Source organism: Vicia villosa, unplaced genomic scaffold (genome assembly GCF_029867415.1).
Source record: "Vicia villosa cultivar HV-30 ecotype Madison, WI unplaced genomic scaffold, Vvil1.0 ctg.001291F_1_1, whole genome shotgun sequence".
Taxonomy (NCBI): domain Eukaryota; kingdom Viridiplantae; phylum Streptophyta; class Magnoliopsida; order Fabales; family Fabaceae; genus Vicia; species Vicia villosa.
This window is the reverse complement of record NW_026705563.1, coordinates 209,588-231,252: the sequence shown is the minus strand read 5'-3', so window position 1 is coordinate 231,252 and position 21,665 is coordinate 209,588. Positions and strand designations below refer to the sequence as shown.

General features: G+C 45.1%; 2 protein-coding genes across 3 annotated transcripts; one reads left to right on the top strand and one right to left on the bottom strand.

The window, feature by feature from the left end:
• The first annotated feature begins 2,560 nt into the window (after positions 1-2,560).
• LOC131634438 (protein ROOT INITIATION DEFECTIVE 3-like) lies at positions 2,561-7,346 on the top strand. 2 transcript variants are annotated; one of them, XM_058905108.1, is made up of 10 exons: positions 2,576-2,687; positions 2,804-2,961; positions 3,727-3,939; positions 4,058-4,171; positions 4,688-4,821; positions 4,937-5,084; positions 5,288-5,487; positions 6,127-6,254; positions 6,644-6,888; positions 6,987-7,346. In XM_058905108.1, the coding sequence occupies exons 3-10, from the start codon at positions 3,733-3,735 to the stop codon at positions 7,137-7,139; spliced, it is 1,329 nt and encodes a 442-aa protein (XP_058761091.1). In that variant the 5' UTR covers positions 2,576-2,687; positions 2,804-2,961; positions 3,727-3,732; the 3' UTR covers positions 7,140-7,346. The 2 variants fall into 2 exon arrangements, with proteins under 2 accessions (XP_058761090.1, XP_058761091.1); XM_058905107.1 differs by lacking the exon at positions 2,804-2,961 and having other exon boundaries at positions 2,561-2,687.
• Positions 7,347-7,943: 597 nt separating this feature from the next.
• LOC131634439 (uncharacterized) lies at positions 7,944-20,595 on the bottom strand. Its single transcript, XM_058905109.1, has 2 exons — positions 20,462-20,595; positions 7,944-9,185 (listed from the first exon to the last, which is right to left on the bottom strand). Exon 2 carries the CDS (start codon positions 9,179-9,181, stop codon positions 8,195-8,197), a length of 987 nt encoding a protein of 328 aa, XP_058761092.1. The 5' UTR covers positions 9,182-9,185; positions 20,462-20,595; the 3' UTR covers positions 7,944-8,194.
• Positions 20,596-21,665: the final 1,070 nt, after the last annotated feature.

The window sequence follows — 21,665 nt, the reverse complement described above, 5'->3', positions numbered from 1 at the left end:
ATCACTACTGTGTGTGTTGTACATCATCCTGCGCCTCTCCCCTACCTCTGGCCCCGCCTCCGCCTCTGCGCCCACCGCACCGTCTACTGGTTACTCTGCCTCTACCGTCGAGTGTCCCACCTGTCTTGGAACGGTTCTAAGGTACAAAAATGCCTCCTTTGCCACCCTGATGATACACTCCACAAGACGCAGACCTCTCAGAGAAGAGAGCATCAGCAATGTCTGCCTGCGCCATGTCAGTTATCTTACGACACCGAGGAAGAACATATTGAGTTCATAAAATATAAGCATATAGGTACAAAAATGCCTCCTTTGCCACCCTAATGATACCCTCCACAAGACGCAGACCCATCAGAGAAGACAGCATCGGAAATCCCTACTAAAATATAAGCATATAGGATCCCAAAGCAAAGAATCAAAATTCGTAAAATTTTGGAATAGGCCGCGCTACGCGTGTCAAGTCAGAAGTTCACACGCTACGCGCGCTCTGTCGGCGCGACATGCCCTCTGCGATATTTAAAAAAAAAACCCTTATTTGACAGCACTTCCAAAATCCATTTTAAACCAAATAAACTCAACCAAACCACCAACAATCATGTATTTAAGGGTTTCTAATCATAGTTCTACCATGGGTTATCAACATAACAACAAAGAACATGATTAATTACACAAATTCATGGATTCTACACAAACCCTAACATTGAAAGTTATGAAATAGAGAGATGAAGAACCCTAAACATACAAACTACCCGTTGCATACCATACAATACCCATAATAATGAAGATTATCCCTCTTACCTTTTGAAGATTCCACTTCTTATAGGTTTCCCTTCTCCTTCTCTATTCTCCATTTTCTTCCTCTTTCTTTTCTCTTGAGTTCTCTCTTCTCTTTTTCCATATGAAAGTGATGAGGCTAAACCTAGTTTCTTCTTACTATCTTTCTTTAATCAAATGGGCTTAGCATCTCTTACACCCCCTTATTACTATTACTAATTAGGCTCAATAGCTATATTATCATCATTCTACCAATAATTCTAAATAGTACAATTAACCCATTAATACACAATCAAATAATTATCAGACTAAGGAATAGTTAAATAAATAAATACTAATAAAATAATTATTTAAATAAATAAATAAAATAGAAAAATCAAGATGTTACATATAACATAATTCCAATATCCAATTTATCGTTGTTAGATCAACTTCAGGCTTTGCCTTCACAATAATTTGTCAACCAAACTCGGTCGAAATCTACAAGATAAATCATAGGTTGAAGGAAACAGTTAGAAAATGCACACAATTTGGGGAAACATCAAACATTCCTGGTTTGACCTTCTTTTATGCAACTGTTATCCCATATGTACACTTAACATCTACCGTCAATATATGCCTGCAAGGACCTTCATTACGATGAACTGTGTAAGGACCGTCATTATACATTCTTATGCATAATGGGCTCAGGTTTATCTATATATGATGAGGAAACCAATATAATTATATAAGTGAAGTAATAGGACCGTCATTATACATTCTTATGTATAATGGGCTCAGATTTATCTATACATGATGAGAAAACCAATATAATTATATAAGTGAAATAATAGGTAGCATTTTAAGTAGGTTTCTTCAATTTGTTTGAAATCGAGACTGCATCTTTGTATTAGATTATCTCGCATTCATAAATCAAGTAACCATGGATTACTGCAATTATAGGACGACTTACCATATAAGACAGGTTACAACATTTTGGTATAATGAATGATAGGGTATGTAACTTCTGTTAAAAACTTAAGACCGTAATATATTTATTCTTTGAATGCAGGATTACCCACAACATTTGGAAGAAGATTCTAGCATGGATAGGGTATAACAGATATAGTACAGTGTGAAGTCAAGAGAAGATATGACTAATTCATGAAACCAAAAGCAAAGGTTGGAGAAGACAAATTTTGAATATTAATATACCAGAAACAATATATGGTATTTGGCGAGCAAGAAACGCAATGGTGTTCTCTCAAGTTTGCATAGATCCTCAATTGTAAGACAACATCGTACACAACATAATTTTAAGGTGTACAATGCCTAGAGCGATTAATCCACATGTAAACATCAATAACTTATGTATCGAGTAATTAGATGAGAATGATAGATGTAGTGATTGAGATAATCAATGCCTGGATCCAGTGGATGAGAGTTTAAGAAAAAGCCAATGAAATTAATTTTTTTTCATAAAAATAAAGTATTTTCGGCGTACAATTGCAGAGATGGAAAAAATTACAATAGACAACAAAACTCTCTAACCAACTTTAATTGATATAAAACGTAAATATATTTTTATAAATTAGATAGAGAATAACTAATTTAATTTAGAATTTAAGTGAAATATACCTATTATAAATAAATTTTACAGTATCAATTAATCTTAACTTAATCTTAACTGTTGATTAGTTTAAAAATGTTTGATTGATTTTGATATATTGACAGGGTAAATGTTTTTCCGGAAACCTGTTAATATATTTTTAAAAAATATTAAAAAGAAAAAATATTTTTGAATCTCAAAACTTTCTAAACCCTAAAACCGATCTTTCCTACTATACAAGAAATAAAACAAAAAGTTTGCAGAGTTTGAGCTACTCCTTTTCCGTCTAACCTAGCAGCGCCATTGTATTTCAAGCACGCCACTGGTTCGTATTATCACTTTTTATTCCTTCTTCACCATTCCTTTTCCTTCTACTCTGATTTTTCGTGCTTCTCTGTAAATATTCTTGTTATATTTTCAAAAAAATCTTCACTATGGCAGGTGCGTAACTCCGCGACGGCAGCCACACGCGCCGTGTTGTTCTCGTGAAATACATCTTAGGCCGCCGCCGCAACAGTTTTTTGCGCCACCGGCCATTCCCCTCTGGACGGCCACGTACAATAAGCAGTTGGCCGTTATTAACTATATTAGCTGGCTAGGTATAGGTTAAGTGATTATATTAAGTCATTTTAATATAAATTTAAGTTTTTTTATGAATTGAAAAGTTACCATGATAGATGATCATATAACAATCAAAGTAGTCAATAGGTCAATAATGGCGCTATTCCGCTGTAGTAAGCAGAGGCCGACCGCTATGGGAAGAGCCTTAGCGGTGCAGAACACTGTGGCAGCCGCTGTAGTATAAGTTAAATAGCGGGATAGCGGTTTCTAGCCCACTATCCATTTCCCCCTAAAATTGAAATTACCCCCTAAATTTACAATGTTTTAAGGGTAGTTTTGAATTTTTCAATCAAATTTGAGTTGTGACTCAATCTTAACCTTTCTTCATAGTCTTTTATGCACTTCTAGAATCATGTGTGCTTTGATTTATGAATATTTTATGAGTTGAGTTATTTCTTTAATTTTACTTTAAATATATGTTTATAATTATTATATGTAATTTGTTCAAAAAATTATCAAATAAAGCGGTCATTTTGCTATTCCATTTTTGGGGTTGACCGCTTCACGTCGCTATTCAGGAATGACTACTCTGATAACAATACAATCGCATGTCATTCATTTTTAGAATCGTTAGGTAGAAAATGAAAATAAGCCATCCTCTCCCCTCCATAACAGACCCTAGAGTTCAAAAAATTGAATTTTGTTTTACTTGTTAAAATTAATATGCAGTGAAAACTTTGTGTACGAGTATTGAAACATTGTTTGTAATAATTAAATGATATAGTTATTTGGAATGCATGTAGTGAAGGATGGTGGTTGTTTTAGCTTCATCCTCTGATGCTAATGGTGGGATTGGATGCTGGGACCTTAACACAGGTACTGAGCAGATCCGCTATAAATCATTATCTTCCCCTGGCCATGGACTGGTCTCTGTTGGTGATCGTTTTCTTGCATCATCTCAGCTCCGAGACGCATCAACTTCCTCTGGTTCTGTTTTCTTCTGGTCCTGGTCCAAGGTGGTCTTTTTGTTAATTTATACTGCGTTTATTTACTGATTAGTTAGTATTTTTTATCTTGCAATTTTCTTGCATGATGAATGACGAGGACATTGTTTCTTGTGTAATCGGTGTGCAGCCTCAAGTCGAAGTAAAAAGCTTTCCCTCTGAACCTATTACACCTCTTGCGGCTAATCACAGCGGCACCTATCTTGTTGGTGGAGGTTTGTCAGGTGAAATATACTTGTGGGAGGTGAGTTTTCTTCTTTTGTCTCTTATTATGCATCAAGGGTTTGTTTCAGATTGATGGTTGATTTTTTATGGAAATATATTATGAAAATTGAAACCTAGATTGACAGATTGTGGGCAGTATGTTGAACTGGGGGGCATGTCTGTTTTGCCCGCACTGCAGGGCAGACTAAGGTTTTAGGCCCACATCCTCTAATATTTCCGCCCCGTCCCGTTTTTTTGTGGATGTTGGTATTAACATAATTTTGCAAATTTTAAGCTTTAAAGGTGAAGTGTCCGCGGGCCCGTCCCGCCCTCATTTTTTGCAGGGCGGGTCAAAGTTTTTGGTCCGTGCCCTCAACAATGCCTGCCCCGTTTTTACGGGCTTTTATGGGGGGACTTAAATGGGGTGGGCATGCCCGTTTGTCACCCCTATGCTGAATTTTTGTGGCATTAGGTGTTGGAATTATAAATTGAAAGAGTGAACTTTTTTTTTCTGTTTCTCTTTTTACTTTACTGAGTTGCCTCCATTACTTGTTAGGTTGAAACCGGCAAATTGCTTAGGAAGTGGCATGGTCATAATACAGCTGTTACTTGCCTGGTATTTTCTGAAGACGACTCACTTCTAATATCTGGTTTTAAAAACGGAAGCGTACGAGTTTGGTCTCTCTTAATGTACTTAATACTCATCTTGTCTCTCCATTTTCCCCCTTTTCGAATAACAGTCTACTTGGGCACTTACAGTGCTAACCATTGTGTAAAACACTATTCTGCTTGTCATGGTTCACAGGATATTTGATGACGTGAGAAGACGGGAAGCAAGCCAGATTTACGAGTATAGTTTTTCAGATCACACCTTATGTGTAAACGATGTTGTGATTGGTTCTGGAGGGTGCAATGCAATTATAGTTTCAGCATCAGATGATCGGACCTGCAAGGTCTGTTTTACTGTTTTCACGTGGAAGTATTTGTAAAAAATTAGATAATCAATGAAGTATGTTTATTGCATCATATTTACACATGCCAAGTTACATCGTTGATATCTAGAGAGAGTATTTTCATGTGCCAAGTTAAGTCTAGGTTGTTGTTTTCCAGTTCACGGATCTTGTTTCTGAATACTAACGTGTTTTCTTGTTTAAAGGTATGGAGCTTATCTAATGGAATGCTACAGAGAAATATAGTATTCCCTTCAAAGATTAAAGCTATTGCATTGGATCCTGCTGAACATGTCTTTTATGCTGGCAGTGAAGATGGAAGAATATTTATCGTTGCACTTAACACCACAAAAATTGCTACCAATAATCAAGTTTCGTATATCATTGATTCATTTTCTAACCACAGGTTATCTTTTCTCCTATTATTTTTCAGATATTGAACTTATTGACCTGTCGACATCCAGTCTTTCGTGATTTTTTCATTTTTCCTAGATTTGCATGTTATTTCCCAAGACATGGCAATGTAGCTCAAGGAAACAACTTATAGTTGGGATTGCTTTGTTTTCATCTTTTGCTTCACCGTGACTATAGTTGTAATGTTGTTTACTCACCATGACTATAAGCTATAGATTGTTTCCCAAAATATGTTATTTCCTATATAGACTAAAAGTTATTTTCTTAAGCTATCCTGAAGAGGTTATTAAATTAAATTGAAAATAGGTTATAAACATGTCACAAGCTGTTTCCATAAGTTCTCTCAAGTAGCCTCACAAGTGTTTATGTTAATAGATAAACTCAAATAAACAATCAAAACAGACCCCTTAGTCTTTGTGATGATATATCTATGATAGTTTATGTCAGAAATCATTAGTTTGTTTTTATCCTGAGCTGATTCTAAGTCATTAAGCTCCAACTATCCCCCCCCCCCCCCCCCCCTTTTAATTTTGCTTGTAAAATCTCGTGTACCTTTTTGCTTCTGTCTTTGTGAATACCTTATTGAAGCTATGTAGTGTAATTTAACTAATTATCTTTCTCAATCTAACAGCAAGGCAGTTACTTGCTTGGCATATAGCGCAGGCGATAACTGTTTAATATCGGGATCTGAGGATGGAATAGTTCGAGTTTGGAATGCAAGTACTCATAACATTATCCGTGTCTTTAAACATGCTAAAGGTATTGCAAACTCTTAATGAAATATGACCTGCTTGTAGTTTGAGATTGCTTTTGCAGAACATGCTTTCTGATTGTACATCTTGTTTAATAAAGCTCGTTAATGTGCAATTTATTACAAACCTTTTTAGGGCCGCCTGAAGTTTTCAGAGGCTCCGTATAGATTAACCATATGTGACAAAATGAATAGGGCCCTATTTTGCCATGGTTTAACCACGACAAATATTTTATGAGACCATATTAAGCCACGGTTTAACCGTGTCAAGTTTTGGACCCTGTGTGGTAGCTTGCTTTACACGCCCTCAAAGACGATCCTAAACCTTTTTATTCAACTTTTACTTTGTCAATACCCAATATTGTTATATTTAGTGCCCAATTTTTTGTTGTTGCAGGACCAATAACTAACATTATTGTCGTTAGACCCGAAAATGATTCAAGCAATCATATGTCATCTAATTTACAAGCAGCCTCTAAAAAGAAGGGAGCTCAATTTCCTCCTTTGGAAAAATATGCAAATTCAATAGACGGCGGACATTCAGTTACGAAGACTATCGTCAGTCTTGGTGATAGCGATAGATGCATGGATGTTTCATACCTTAGTTCTCATGTGATTTCTAATTACAGTAAAGAACTTCAGGTTTGTATCTAATGTCGATTCTGTTTCTTTAATTCTATTTTTAATTAGTCATTATCGAATCCTAATTGTGAGCTAACCTCTTTTAATCTATGTCTCAGAATCAAGGTTCAGCTGCCGCTTCTGAAATGGAGATAGAGAAACTTAAACACGAATGCCAAAAGTCTGCGCAGATGGTTAATCAATGGAAGAAAATGTATGAAAACTTGCATCAATTTTGCGTAAAAGAGCTGGTAGATGAAAATAAGAATTAAGTCGAGTTATTCTAGTCAGTCATGTTTTCGGTTTGTTTTTGTTGCTCCTATTATTATAAGCAATTTTGGTTTCTTATTCGGCTTATTGTTTTTTGGTTTGAGAATCTTTGTCCCTTTTGTTGGGAGAGTTTTGGGAATTTTCTGGTGTAAAGTGTAAACCACATTGCCTTGAATATGAGTCACTTTTTTTATGAATCATTTACTTAACCTATTTTTAATTGATATGTGATTAATCACTCATGCATGAGTTTCAACGCCTTAAATTGATATACTTATCATAAAAATAGGGAGACATTGAATCATCTAGCCTAAAGTCTCTATCCGATAAGAAATTGTTGTTCATTATTCAACTATTCACTCACCAAGATGCATACCTGAAAACAAGAGTTGAACTCACACTCACACCCTTGTGATATAGGGGTTGCTTTTTCCAACCTTATTCCAACTATATGTGTTCTCACTCAGCACTTTGAAAAGTCTTAAATGTCTCAAGGATTTGGAGTTGAGTCTCTACACACCTTTCACCACCTCATCTGAAATTGTTTAGAAATTTTTATTGTATTTTAAGTTTAGTATGGAGATGCATATGCGTATGTATAAAAGGTTATTTTGAAGATTCATTTCCGAAACTTCTTAGTTTATTATTATGTGAGTTTCCAGGAGATGCATTTTTAGACTATGCTCTGTTAATTCAAATCAGTCAGAAACAGGCGAAAACAATGGCAGAATGAAAAAAAAAAATTAACATCAAAATAAATATTACATAAATTTAACATTACATGACTTTACAAACATGTGGTTCAGGACGTTGCAACATTCTTATATTATATTTCCTCTTGTTGGTTTTCTATTTTGTTGATCTTTATCCAGGAAACATTTATAAACTTGTACAAAAAAAAACTAGTTTATATATTACTGAGCACCATCAAGCATTCAACATTGGGATTACAGAGAAAACTTCACAAGTGAGTAATGCAAGTTTTCATACATTTTCTTCCATTGATTGCATTAAGCCTAACTCAACTCAAAATCAAAGATAAGATAATGACTATCCTTTAGCTGCTTCCTTTTGCTTGTAGCACAAGGCAGTTCTGAATCACATGTCCAGGCTGCTTGCACCAAAAACACACATTCTTTCCAGCCAGACATTCTCCAACATGATTCTTCCCACATTCGTAACACTTACTCGCCCGAGGCGAATTCGAGCCTCGGACTTGTTTGCCTTTGTTCTGAGAAACTCTGACCTTCAGATGTTGAGAATACTTAGTCGGGCTCGGACTCTGACTCTCCGACTGCTCCCATTCCTGTTGGCATTCTTCCTCAATCTTCTTCAAACCGTCTTCCGCGATGAAACTCTTATGCACTAATGAGGTATAGTTTGTGAACTCATGTGGGACTAAGCTGATTCTGATATCAGACCTTAATCCCCTTTCAAAAATCTCAATTTTCAACTCTTCATTCGAGACGAAAACAGAATGGGCTGCGAACCTAGCCAACTCTTCGAATTCAGCCACATACTCCGCCACAGACATATCATCACCTTGCTGAATATGAATAAATTCTTGTTCCTTCCGTCTCTGTAGAAACTTCGGGAAATACCTATCAAGGAACACTTCTTGAAAACTTTCCCAGTCTATCTTGTTTCCCTTAGCTATCATTCTGGCTTCTTCCCCCTCCCACCAATAATCCGCTGCTCCCTTAAGCATAAACGCGGCAAATTTTACTTTTTGTTCGTCCGTGCACTGGACAATTTTAAAAATCTTATTCAGTTCTCTTATCCAAGATTGGGCCTCCAACGGGTGGTCCCCTCCAACGAAAGACGGAGGGTTGAGTTGGAAAATGTCAAAGAAGAACTGATTCGGGTTTTCAGGCGGAGGTGGAGGAGGAGGTTGAACCGAGCAATTAACCAAATTAGCAAGAACATCTGTTTGCTCTTGCATTACTCGCATCATCTGCTTCCACCAGTCTTCATTAAATTCCAAAGGTGCTTCCGTATTTCTCTTAGGCCTACCTCGGCCACGACATCCCGAATTTTCTGCCATAATTCTGCATAGAATGCACAGATATTAAGTTGATCAGACTTAACTTTTGCCAAACTAATCATTACAATGCACAATAACGAAACCGCTCACTACAATCTACACTAACTAATCAGTAAACACGCAGTACAAGTATTGTCGCTTCAACCAGGTCCTAAGTCAGATGTAAGGCCGGTCCTTCCTTTTTAGAGGCTTTGGACAAATAATAAAAATGGACACAACATCGTTAAAGTCAGGGCCGGTTCTGACTTTTTAGAGAAACAACACAAATAATAAAAATGGATCCCATATCGGTAAAGTTGAACGGATAAATAAAAAAATTAGGAGATAATTAATAAATAAATTGAACATTTACACAAGAAATAAAATTAGTAAATATTTTAAATTCCACAACATTGAAGCATCAATTGAGTTATAGATATATGTCATATGATGATAACGCATGATTTGAGAATCCAACCTTCATCCACAACAACAACAAAATCTTGCATGCTAAAACTGATCGTACCTGATCAGAAGGATCGTCGTAGGCTGCTCGGACTGGATCTTCTAGGAAGGAGGAGGAGGGGGGTGTACCTGCAAGGTACTCCAATGCCAAAGTAAGATGACGAGCAAAGGAGCGCAAGTACTAGCTAAGAGTGAGTAAGAATTGAATACCTGACCCTCTAGTTAAAGAGGGTATTTATAGCCCCCAGCGCTGGGCCATGATCTCGCTATTGGGTTGGATTCCCAAGCCCAACTAGGAGACTGCCAGGTTTCCTGAGCGGAAATATCGGAGGTGCGTGCATGCCCTCTGTCCTGGTTAACCGCTCCGAAGTTCAAGGGAGACGCGGTCTTTTAGGAGCCACGTGGAATATGTGTTGCTCGGAGGGTTGAATATGAAGGAGCCCCGCGCGGAGCAAGGTCCTCGGTAACGAAGGTGTTCGCGGGGTCGTCAGTGCCGAGCATGTCGGTGTCATATGCTCGGACATCTCATCAGCATAGGAGGGCCGTAGAGGAACGTGGGCCTCTGAGGTTTACTGGGCCAAAAATCGTAGTGGGCCTAACCTTGGCCCAGTCCAGAACAGGAGCCCCCCAAGTCGAAGTTTTCTGGTCAAGAAGCTGTGACTTTACCTGACGCTCGGGCCGGGGAGGTGCTCGATGAGATGGCTCCTCGTCAACCAGATGTGCTCGGAGGAACAGCCCGTGGAGGGACGAAACGTCGCGCGTGGGAGACACGCGCTGACGTGGCATAGGCAATGATGGCCTAGGGTCTAGGAGGCGGCGCTTGTCAGGAGAAGCGACGCTTCGCCTTCCGAGCCCTTTCGCTATAAAAAGGGGCGAATCCTCTCATTTGGAAGTTTCACTCTCTCTGTTTACCTGCTCGGCATCAGACAGGCGTTCTTCGGGAAATACTCTCCCAGATTGTTCACCGTAGCGGGAAGCACATTCGGTCATCGTCATCATGTCTTCACGTAAGTTCGCTACCTTCTTCGTTGCTTTATTCTTTACCGTAGGGTTTGTGTGCTTTATTTTCGCGGCCGTCGTCGTAGACGTAGGTTGGAATCAACGAGCGATCGTTGTCTCCTCCTCGGGTTATCCTGGCGATGCCCGAGGGTTAGTATGGGTCGGTGGACCAGATGATGTGGCGTTGGGCCATCGTGCTTGTTCGGATGATTTTTCGTTGTCATGTCGCGACATTTCGCGAGTCCTCGGCTGACGGGCGTCTTCCCTCCATGGGGGTTTAGCCGGGGGCTCCGCCGCTCCTGCTCTACCCTTTCGCTTGCATTGCGGTGGAAGGGTGGATTTGATGAACTGTCGAATTCACTTTCTCCCTTCTGCGTGCAGGTGAATCTGATTCGAGCGCTAGCTCGGAGTCCGGCTCGGGATCTGATTCGTCGTGGAGCAGCGAGTCGGATGCCTCAACGGCCACAAGTTCAGACGTCGAGATCATCGAGGATCAAAATGCGCCCTCCCTGACGGACGACGACCATGTTGATTCTCCCGTCCCGGACGCCGAGGGAGGGGTCTCCCCAATGCCCTTGTTTAGTTACGAATGCACGGTTGCGGCCGACTGGATAGCCGAGGAAGCCTTAACGGTCATTTCTCGATACACTGAGTCTCTAGATGGGGTCTTTACAGAAATCGAGGTTTTGAGAGAGGGCGACGCGCCGAATTACCAAGTGACGTGCCCGTCTCAGGATGAGCGCATATGCTCTCGGTTCGACGGGGATGGCTTTGCGATGTATGAGTACGTGTTTAAGGAGCTCGGCTTCCGACTGCCTTTCTCCGACTTTCAGAAATCGATGATGGCGTTTCTAAACCTGGCGCCGTCCCAATTGCATCCCAATGCTTTTGCTTTTATGCGAGCATTCGAGATTGTCTGTGATTATTTGGGTATTGGTGCCACGACCGCATTGTTCGGCCGGTGCTTTCGTGTTCAAAGACAGGCGGCAGACGGGCGATATGGTTGGGTCTCGTTCAAGAACGCCGAGCGGAAGCTCTTCGGGATGTACACTGACTCTGTGAAAGGCTTCAAGGATCGATACTTCGTCGTTCGTCCGCTCAGCCCGGCGGCTTACTACGACGTGTCGGATTCCGTAGTCCTTCGTGACGCCGACGGGGAGTTAGTGAGGGGTGAGGACGGGCAGGTAGCAAGGGAATTCTGTACGAGGTTCCCGTTTTTCTGGTGGAAAGGTCACTTCTCGTCTCCCCCTAAACATTATGTTTGGGAGGATGGGGACCTGGATGAGCAAGACGCAGAGTCCTATTCGGTCCTATGCAAATATGTGGACAGCTTTACCATGTCCCGGTGGGTGACGAGGAATGGGAGTCCCGTATTGGACGAGAATGGTGTGCCGGTCGTGGAGCAGCGGCCTATTAATACTAAGGCTTTGCTATCTTGTCGGACTCCCGAGGAGATTCGGGCGTTGTTAGGTCGTGCCTATTCTCCTGCTTTCCGTTTTCTGTCCTGCGTTTTCGCTAACTCCTTTTATTTTTTCTTTGCAGATGCCATGCCGGAGAAGGAGGACCCAGTCCTGAAGATGGCCCTGGATGCGAGGAGGAATCAGAAGAAGAAGAATCGGGGAACTGGTGCCGCGGAAAATTCGGCCTCGGCAGGCTCTCCTCGAGTGACCTTAGACGATAGGTCTCCTAAGAGGCCTCGCCCTTCCGAGGGGGTTCGCCATGAGCCGTCGCACTTGGGTTCCGAGCGTGCCTTCGTGTTGCCTCCATGTTACAAGGATGGGGGTTATTTTGAGAAGTTTCCGCTGGTCACCGCTCCGGATGAAGCTCGTCGGATCGGTGAGATGGACCCCCCGTCCCTTCAGAAACAGCTGGCGTGTGATAGCGCCGCCGTGATGAGGGTCTTGGGGATGGCCCAAATGTTAGCGAATGGTGGCTCGGGTTCGGCCGAGGCTTTGAGGAAGGCGGAGGCTGCTAAGAAGACGGCCGAGGATAAGGTGAAGAACATGGAGGCCGATCGTAAGGAGTTGAAGAAGAAGATTGACGCGGCTTTGAAGCAGAAGGACGTGGAGATTGCGGCCGAGAAGAAAAAGCTTGCCGACCTTCAGCTTGAATGGGCTCCCTCGGCCGACGAGTCGTCAGATGTGGCCGTTCTGAAATCCAGGGCTGAGTTTGCGGAGAAGATAGAAAGCCTGAAGATAAGCCTGGCCGACATGGCCGACGTCGGTTTCGAGCGTGCTCTTAACCAGCTGAGGCTTCTGAACCCTGGTTTGAAGGAGGATAATGTCGGGCTCTCTTCGAGGATCGTAGATGGCGTGTTGGTGCCTGAGTCCCCGGGGAGTGAAGAGTAGAAAGTGTAGTTCCGGGCCTGCGTGTCCGTTTTTCTCGGCCTGCGTGCCATTCTTTTTGTTGGGCTATGCCCGGATAATTTTTGGGGCCTGCGTGCCCGGTAATGATTGTAACCTTTGACATCGCCGGCCAAGTTGGTCGGCAATTTTAATGTCTTACAATTCTTCTTGCTTATATCTGTTTATTTTTACTTTCGGCGTTATCACTGTATGTTTGTTCTTTTCGATAACATTCCTGCCGTGCTTGTATGACGAGGTATTTCCTCTGAACTTAGAGTATTTTGCGGTTGTTCTAGGTGACCGATGACTTATGCTCGGACATGCCGGAGCGTCACCAGTATACTTGTGATATTATTGGTTTTGTGGGCTATGCTCGACCTAGATTGATTGCCCGGGCGTGTTGAGTACGGGCCGGGTGCGCAGAGCAGGTATGCGCTTTTAGCGAGCGCGAGACCGCGGTTGCGGCCAAGCGTTCGCGGCGTGAACGATCCCATCGCGAGCTGGGGTTCTGCCATGCAGGTACTTCCACGGGGGGTCTAGGTGTAGAATCCGCCGAGGGGTCGGTCCGTCTATCCGACGAGAGGAACCGATCGTTGCTGTCGTGGAACACTCACGTCCGTACCGACGACGTGGCTCCATGCCCGTCCGTTACCTGAGTTTGGTTGGGGGCCGGGCGTTTTAGCTTATGTTTAACTGTAATAACGTCTGAGTTTTTCAGCATTCCAGGGTCGAGCAAGTTTTTCACCGAGAAGATTCTCGAGGTAGTAGGCTCCGTTCTCGGTTTTGTCATAAACTCGGTACGGGCCTTCCCAGTTTGGGGCTAGCTTGCCTTCGCGCGAGTCTTTCATGTTTCTGCGAAGTACTAGGGCGCCGATTTCAAATTCGCGTTTTATAACTTTGGCGTTATGGCGAAGAGCTATTTGCTGTTTTAGTTTAGCTTCTCGGAGGGCTGACCCTGCTCGAATCTCTTCTACCATATCGAGTTCTTCCCTCATGGCCTCGTCGTTAAGTTCTTCCTCGAGGGGAAATTCGGTGCGCCGAGAAGGCTCTCGGATTTCTACGGGAATTACGGCTTCGGTGCCGTAAGTTAGTCGGAAAGGAGTTTCGCCTGTGCTCGAATGAGGCGTCGTCCTGTATGCCCAGAGTACACTATGTAGTTCCTCGACCCAGGCTTTTTTGGCTTCGCCGAGTCTTCTCTTTAATCCTCGGAGGATGACTCGGTTGGCCGCCTCGGCCTGCCCGTTCGTCTGAGGGTGCTCGACTGAGGTGAAGTGTTGCTTCGTGCCAAGCTTGGCCACAAACTCTTGGAATTTTTTGTCAGTGAACTGGGTGCCATTGTCGGTGATTATGGCCTGAGGGACCCCGAACCGGGCAAGTATGTTTCGTTTGTAGAAACGGAGCACGTTTTGAGATGTGATCTTGGCAAGCGCCTCGGCTTCTATCCATTTCGTGAAGTAATCGACGGCGACCACGAGATATTTATTCTGGTACGAGCCGACCGGGAAAGGGCCGAGGAGGTCCATTCCCCAGGTGGAAAAAGGCCAAGGAGAGGAGAGGGATTTGAGCTCGGTGGGGGGAGCTAGGTGCATGTCGGCATGCCGCTGACATTTGTCGCATTTTTGAACATGCTCTTTGGCGTCCTGCTGCATGGTCGGCCAATAGTAGCCGGCTCTGAGGGCTTTCCTTGCTAGCGACCGGCCGCCGAGATGCTGGCCGTTAATCCCTTCGTGGATCTCCTGCAGTACTTCCATTGCCTGCGAGTCGTCGATGCATTTGAGAAGGGGAATGGAGAAGCCGCGCCGATAGAGTTTATTTTCGATGACTGTGTACGAGCAGGCTCTCCTTTTAATAGCTGAAGCTTCCTTCGGATCATCGGGGAGTTCGTCGTTCATGAGGTATTTGTATACCGGAGTCATCCAGCAATGGTCGTCTCCGATGGCAAACACTTGTATGGCCGGCGCGTTTTTGGCTACGCTTGGATCGGACAGGACTTCCTGTATCACCGACTTGTTCCCTCCCTTCTTTCTCGTGCTTGCGAGCTTGGATAAGAGGTCGGCCCTCGAGTTGTGTTCCCGAGGGATGTGTGCGACGTCTGCCTTCGCGAACCCTTTCATCTTTTCTTTGACGAGCGACAGATACTCGGCTAGTGTGTCGTTTTTGGCCTGGTAATCGCCGCTAACTTGCGACGCGACCAGTTGTGAATCGGTATAAATCATGACTTCCCGAGCGCCTACGTCCTCTGCAAGGCGTAGGCCCGCTAGGAGGGCTTCGTACTCGGCTTGGTTGTTCGATGTGGCGAAGGAGAGGACTAAGGATACTTCGATGACGAGTCCCTCGTCGTTCTCCAAGATGATCCCAGCTCCGCTGCCCGCGTGGCTTGAGGCACCGTCTACGTAGATGGTCCACTTATTCACGGTGGGTGTTAGGGAGTTGGAGATCGCCGTCATCTCGGCCACGAAATCGGCGAGTGCTTGGGCTTTTAGCGCTTTCCTGCCCTCGTATTGTATGTCGAACTCGGACAGTTCGAGGGACCATTTCAGCATCCTTCCGGCCATGTCTGGTCGGCTGAGAAGCTGTTTGATCGGTTGGTCTGTCCGGACGACGATAGTGTGGGCAAGGAAGTAGTACCTCAGTCTTCTGGCGGCCGTTATTAGGGCCAGCGCGATTTTTTCTATCTGTTGATAGCGGACCTCGGGTCCTTGTAAGGCTTTGCTAGTGAAGTACACTGGCTTCTGCCCGTCTTCCGTTTCTCGGATCAGGGCCGCGCTGGCTGCCTCGCCAGAGACGGCCAAGTAGAGATAGAGAACCTCGTTGCTGTCTGGTCGGGATAGCACCGGGGGTTTGGAGAGCACTTGTTTGAGGTGGGATAATGCTTGTTCGCATTCCTCGGACCACTCGAAAGCTGCTTCTTTCCGAAGAAGCTTAAAGAATGGAAGTGCATGCTGGGCGGATTTCGCGACGAAGCGGGACAATGCCGTGAGCATTCCGTTTAGTACTTGGATGGATTTTTTATTGGTGGGGGTAGGGAGGTCTGAGAATGCTCGGCACTTATCAGGGTTGGCTTCTATTCCTCGTTCTGTTAAGTAGAAGCCGAGGAATTTGCCTGCCCGTACTCCGAAGGTACACTTCTCCGGATTGAAGCGCATCCTGCAGGACCTGGCCTGCTTGAAGACCCGCTCGAGATGTAGTGTGTGGTCGGAGTCTTCTCGAGATTTGACGATCATGTCGTCCATATACACCTCGAGTGTGTCGCCGATTTCCCCTCGGAAGACCTTGTTCATCATCCGCTGGTAGGTTGCCCCGGCGTTTTTGAGTCCGAAGGGCATTACGTTGTAGTAATAATTGCCCGATTCGGTCATGAAAGCCGTGCATTGCTTGTCGCATTTCGCCATGGGAATCTGGTTGTAACCAGAATAAGCGTCCATGAAGGACAACAGTTTATAGCCGGCCGAGTTGTCGACCAGTCTATCAATATTAGGTAAAGGGTAGGCGTCTTTTGGACATGCCCGGTTAACATCAGTATAATCAACACACATTCTCCATTTTCCATTAGATTTTTTAACAAGTACAACATTTGAGAGCCAAGTTGAGTACTTGGCCTCGGAAATAAAATTTGCCTCTAGGAGGTCTTTTACAGCTTTCTCGGCAGCCTCCGCTTTCTCGGGAGACTGCCGACGCCTACGTTGTACTACGGCCTTGGCGGTTGGATTGATGGAGAGGTGGTGACAGGCGACCTCAGGGTCGAGTCCAGGCATCTCTGCGGCGCTCCAGGCGAACAGGTCGGCATTGGCTCGAAGGCAGGTTATGAGTTGCTTCCTCGGCAGGTCAGGGATACCCTTGCCGATCTTCACCGCCCTGTTGGGGTTGTCTCCCAGGGGGATCAGCTCGAAGTCTCCGTCGGGAACAGGTCGGACGGGATTCGATTGTGTTTCCTCCCCGGTCTTCAGTTCTTCTTGTGTGAACCTTGCATCGAGGTCGACTGAGCTGACGTTGGCCGTTGGAACCTGATCTTCTCGAGGACGCTTATCTTCGGCTCTTGGTTTCTTGTTGGAGCTGGTCGGAGGAGCGATCAGCTCTAGTCCTTTGACGGACGCATCGAAGATCCTTCTCGCAGCTTCAATGTCGGCGTTGATGGTGGCCACTTTCCCTGTCCTCGTGTAGAACTTCATCTTCAGATGGACTGTGGAGGGCACGGCAGTTAGCTCGGCCAGTGTCGGGCGTCCGATGATGCAGTTGTACAATGTTTTGCAGTCGATTACCAGAAACCTGGTTTTGACTTGTCTGGACGCTTCCCCTTCTCCGAAGGTGACAATCAGCTCGACGTAGCCCCATGGTTTGGTGGTGGCTCCGTTAAAACCTTGGAGGTCGGAACCCACATAGGGAGTGAGGTGCGAGTCGTCCAGCTGAAGTGTTTGGAAGAGGTGGGAGTACATAATGTCGACTGAACTGCCTTCATCTACCAGGACCCGTCGCACATCGAAGTTTGCCATTCTGGCTCGGACGAGAAGGGGAATGGTGGCATTTGGAGCTCCGCCGGGCAGTTCTTCGAGATAGAAAGTGATTGGCTCTGACTTTCCTCGGAATTTCCGAAGAGTAGGGCCGAGATCTGCATTGGCGCTGAGTAGCTCGTCGAACTTTCTCTTGACCGAACTGACGGTGAGAGAGCCGGGGTCGCCGCCGTTGGAGATGACCATTGCGGTGGGGAAATGTTCCCAGGTGCTGAGGGCGGTCGTCACGCCGACTGAAGGGATGAAGTCTTCCGGTCGGGTTACGGACAGCGCGACTTGGAGCGGTCTGCTGTCTGGTGAGTTCCCCTCGTCAGAGTTTCGAGGGATGTCTCTTCTGGAGGGTTCTCCCTTCTTGGTGTATTTTGCCAGGTGGCCCTCTTTGATCAGGGTCTCTATGGCATCTTTGAGATGTACGCATTCGTCGGTCATATGCCCGTGACTCTTGTGGTACTTGCAGTATTTGGACTTGTCCGTCCCCGGTCTTGTAGGATTTGACTTCGGGGGCCTGATGTTGGATTTCTTGAACTCGGCGTTCTGGCAGTCGGACATGATTTTCTCCCGGGAGGTGTTCAAAGGAGTGTAGTCGTTGAAACGCCCTGCTGGTCCTCGCCGTTCTTTGACATCTCGGGCCCGGTCGTCCCTTCTTTTGTCTTGTCCTCGGCGCGACCCCGAGTCTTCGAGGTTTGAGCTGCGAGCGGCGCCACTGCCCCTCGGGGCTCTGATTGCGGCTGCCTCGCCTTCCTCAAAATCGATGAATACCTTTGCTTTGCTGAGGAGGTCATTCATCGAGTTTACCTTCTCGATCTTAATAGCTTTCTTGAAGTCACTGCCGGGGAGAAGTCCTCGTTCCAAGATGTACCTCTTCATGTAGTCTTTTGTCTGCACTTGGACGGCCTCCTTGTTGAATCTTTCAAGGTAATCTCGGAGAGGCTCGTTGGGTCCTTGGACTACGGCCTCGAGATTGGCTTCCGATTTCGGTTGCCGTCGGGAGGCCGTGAAGTGGCTCAAGAAGAGTTCTTTGAGCTCGGTCCAAGAATGGATGGAGTTCGAAGGGAGGTTCCTGTACCAATTCATCGCTCCCTTCCTGAGGGTGGTCGGGAAAATGCGGCACTTGATCGAGCCTCTGACGACGTGATAGTCCATGACCGCTTCGATACTCCGGATATGGTCGTCGGGGTCAGTGGTTCCGTCGTATTGGTCCAATGCTGGCGGTTTTTCCATCCCCCGAGGGAGGCGGGCTCTCCGTATACTAGCGGACAAGGGGCTGCGGAAGTCCTCCTCGTCGCTCGGCCCTGGTGAATCGTAGTGCCTGTTTGGTCGGGGATCTTCTTGGTTGTTACCTGTCGTTGCTTTGGAGGGACCCCGACGGCCCTGTTCGGGGGAGGGGCTTCTTTGTTCAGCGGTTTCAGGTTTCTGGTTCTTCCTGTTCTTTCTGTGTGGAGAACGGGAACGAGTCCTCCGGCGGCGATGTCTTCTCGGGGGAGACCTTGAAGAGGACGGGGAACGCCGACGGTATCTTCTCGGCGGTGAGCGCGAGGAGGAATAGGAGCGTGACCTGTAGCGCCTCCGTGGGGAAGGGCGACGTCGCCGCTGTCTTTCCAGCTCGTGAATTCGGTCATCCTGAATTCTGAGGAGGCTGTTGGTCAGTTGTATTTCCTTGAGCAAGCGGACGGTAATGGGGTCAGCGCCTTCGGGAATGTTGAGCGGCTCCTCTTCTTCTCCATGACGGGCTCTTTGCCTCTCGGAGGTGTGGGTGAATGAGGAAGCATGTTGCCCGTCGCGAGGGTCGGTTTCATTCACATTCTGGGCATGTTCCGGCACGTTGGTCGTTCGGATCGGTTCGCCGTTCTGAGCGTGCCCTTCTGGAGGAACATGGTCAACATTCTGGACCTGTTGTAGGACCTGCAGCAGCTGGGTGTCCTGGGTTTCATGCCCGGACCTTTGTCGCCGACGACTCCCCCGACGATGATTAGCTAGCTCGCGGGAGGATTCCTCGATCAGCTCTTGAAGGAGGAAAGGGTCAGCGCTTGGGATGTTGTTGTTGTCAGCCATGACGATTGGTGATGGTTAGCTTTGATCTTTGTTCTTTAAAGATGGGGAAGCAAGTTTCCCACAGACGGCGCCACTGATCGTACCTGATCAGAAGGATCGTCGTAGGCTGCTCGGACTGGATCTTCTAGGAAGGAGGAGGAGGGGGGTGTACCTGCAAGGTACTCCAATGCCAAAGTAAGATGACGAGCAAAGGAGCGCAAGTACTAGCTAAGAGTGAGTAAGAATTGAATACCTGACCCTCTAGTTAAAGAGGGTATTTATAGCCCCCAGCGCTGGGCCATGATCTCGCTATTGGGTTGGATTCCCAAGCCCAACTAGGAGACTGCCAGGTTTCCTGAGCGGAAATATCGGAGGTGCGTGCATGCCCTCTGTCCTGGTTAACCGCTCCGAAGTTCAAGGGAGACGCGGTCTTTTAGGAGCCACGTGGAATATGTGTTGCTCGGAGGGTTGAATATGAAGGAGCCCCGCGCGGAGCAAGGTCCTCGGTAACGAAGGTGTTCGCGGGGTCGTCAGTGCCGAGCATGTCGGTGTCATATGCTCGGACATCTCATCAGCATAGGAGGGCCGTAGAGGAACGTGGGCCTCTGAGGTTTACTGGGCCAAAAATCGTAGTGGGCCTAACCTTGGCCCAGTCCAGAACATTTACACAAGAAATAAAATTAGTAAATATTTTAAATTCCACAACATTGAAGCATCAATTGAGTTATAGATATATGTCATATGATGATAACGCATGATTTGAGAATCCAACCTTCATCCACAACAACAACAAAATCTTGCATGCTAAAACTGTGATTCTCAAATCCGTACTTTTTTCCAAATCAAATAAACAATCAACAAAACTACCATTCTTATATTAACTTTAACCAAAAATTGAAACGTGAAATGAAAAATTGAAATTAAAAAAATAAAGTAAAAATAAAAATACACACCTTAGTAACGTCAAAGCAAGTTCAAGAGGTTAGAGGGAGATACAGTGAAAGCTGAAACCGTGAGAGAAAGGATGTGTGAATTTTTTTTATTGGGTTATTTTTGGTTTTGTTTGACCTCTTATTTATTAGGAGAAATTTACCTCTCGCCCAGAGTTTTATTTGGTACCCAAAAAGTATAAGAAAAGATTAAAATACTCAAACAATTTTCACAAAATTTATAGGTAAATATTGAAATTTTTAAATCAATACGGTCTGGAAGACATCTTTCGACCAGTTCTCACCGAAAACGTCCGACACTGAAGGTCGCATCCCATGGTTCGAAGTTGAAGAACTTTCCAGACAGGAGATGTCTGAGTAGGTCAGGCGTATTGTTACCGACTTCAGCTTGTTGGATTTCGCCGCCTCCCTTCTGTTGCTTTTGTTAAGTGGTGGCACCTTGAGACATCATCATTTCATCTTCTATTTGGGGAGATGACTATCACATTAGATGATGTCTCATTGTTATTTCATATTCTCATCGTTGGTACATTCTTCACTGCTTCCCAAATTAACCCGGGGACAACGCTGGCAGAGGTTGTAGAGGATTTAGAGATAGGTGAGGGTGTGGTCTTAAGGAGTTTGCCACTAACAGAGGCTTACACCCTAGGATGTATTGGCTGAGGGACAAGTACGATAAGCTTGTGGCGACAGAGAGGTTTGAGGCTTCCGTTAGGACATGCATGTTACATCTAATGGCATGTACTCTCTTTGTGGACAAGTATGATGTTTATATAGATGTTCGCTACCTTTGGTTGTTCAGTAGCTTAGACACTGCAAATTGGGCTTGGGGAGTAGCGGCATTGACTGTGTTATACACCACACTTGGAGTTGCTTCTTATCCTGATACTAGACAGCTAGTTGATTACTTGAGCATATTACAAGTATACTAACATTTCTTTTTTTTGATTTTCACGTTATTACTTGAGTTTGTTTGTTGGATGTCATATTAATCTTTTTTTGTTTGTTCAGTGTTGGATATACAAGCATTTCCCCACATATGTGATAGAAGACTGCAGAATGTCCCAGCGAGTGCTCCATTGGCGAGGAAATGGAAGGGAAGGCAGGCGGTTTGTGCGGGTGTTACAGAGTATATGAGAAGGCTTGATGCGTTGATAGTATATGATGTCGTCTAGACACTATACACGATGCACCGTCCCCATAGCCC

Coding starts and splice junctions, on each gene's coding strand:
- LOC131634438 (XM_058905107.1), top strand. CDS start 3,733: ATGGTGGTTGTTTTAGCTTCATCCTCTGATGCTAATGGTGGGATTGGA. Junction 4,822..4,936: donor CGAGTTTGGTCTCTCTTAAT/GTACTTAATACT, acceptor CATGGTTCACAG/GATATTTGATGACGTGAGAA. Junction 5,488..6,126: donor GATTCATTTTCTAACCACAG/GTTATCTTTTCT, acceptor TCAATCTAACAG/CAAGGCAGTTACTTGCTTGG.
- LOC131634439 (XM_058905109.1), bottom strand. CDS start 9,181: ATGGCAGAAAATTCGGGATGTCGTGGCCGAGGTAGGCCTAAGAGAAAT.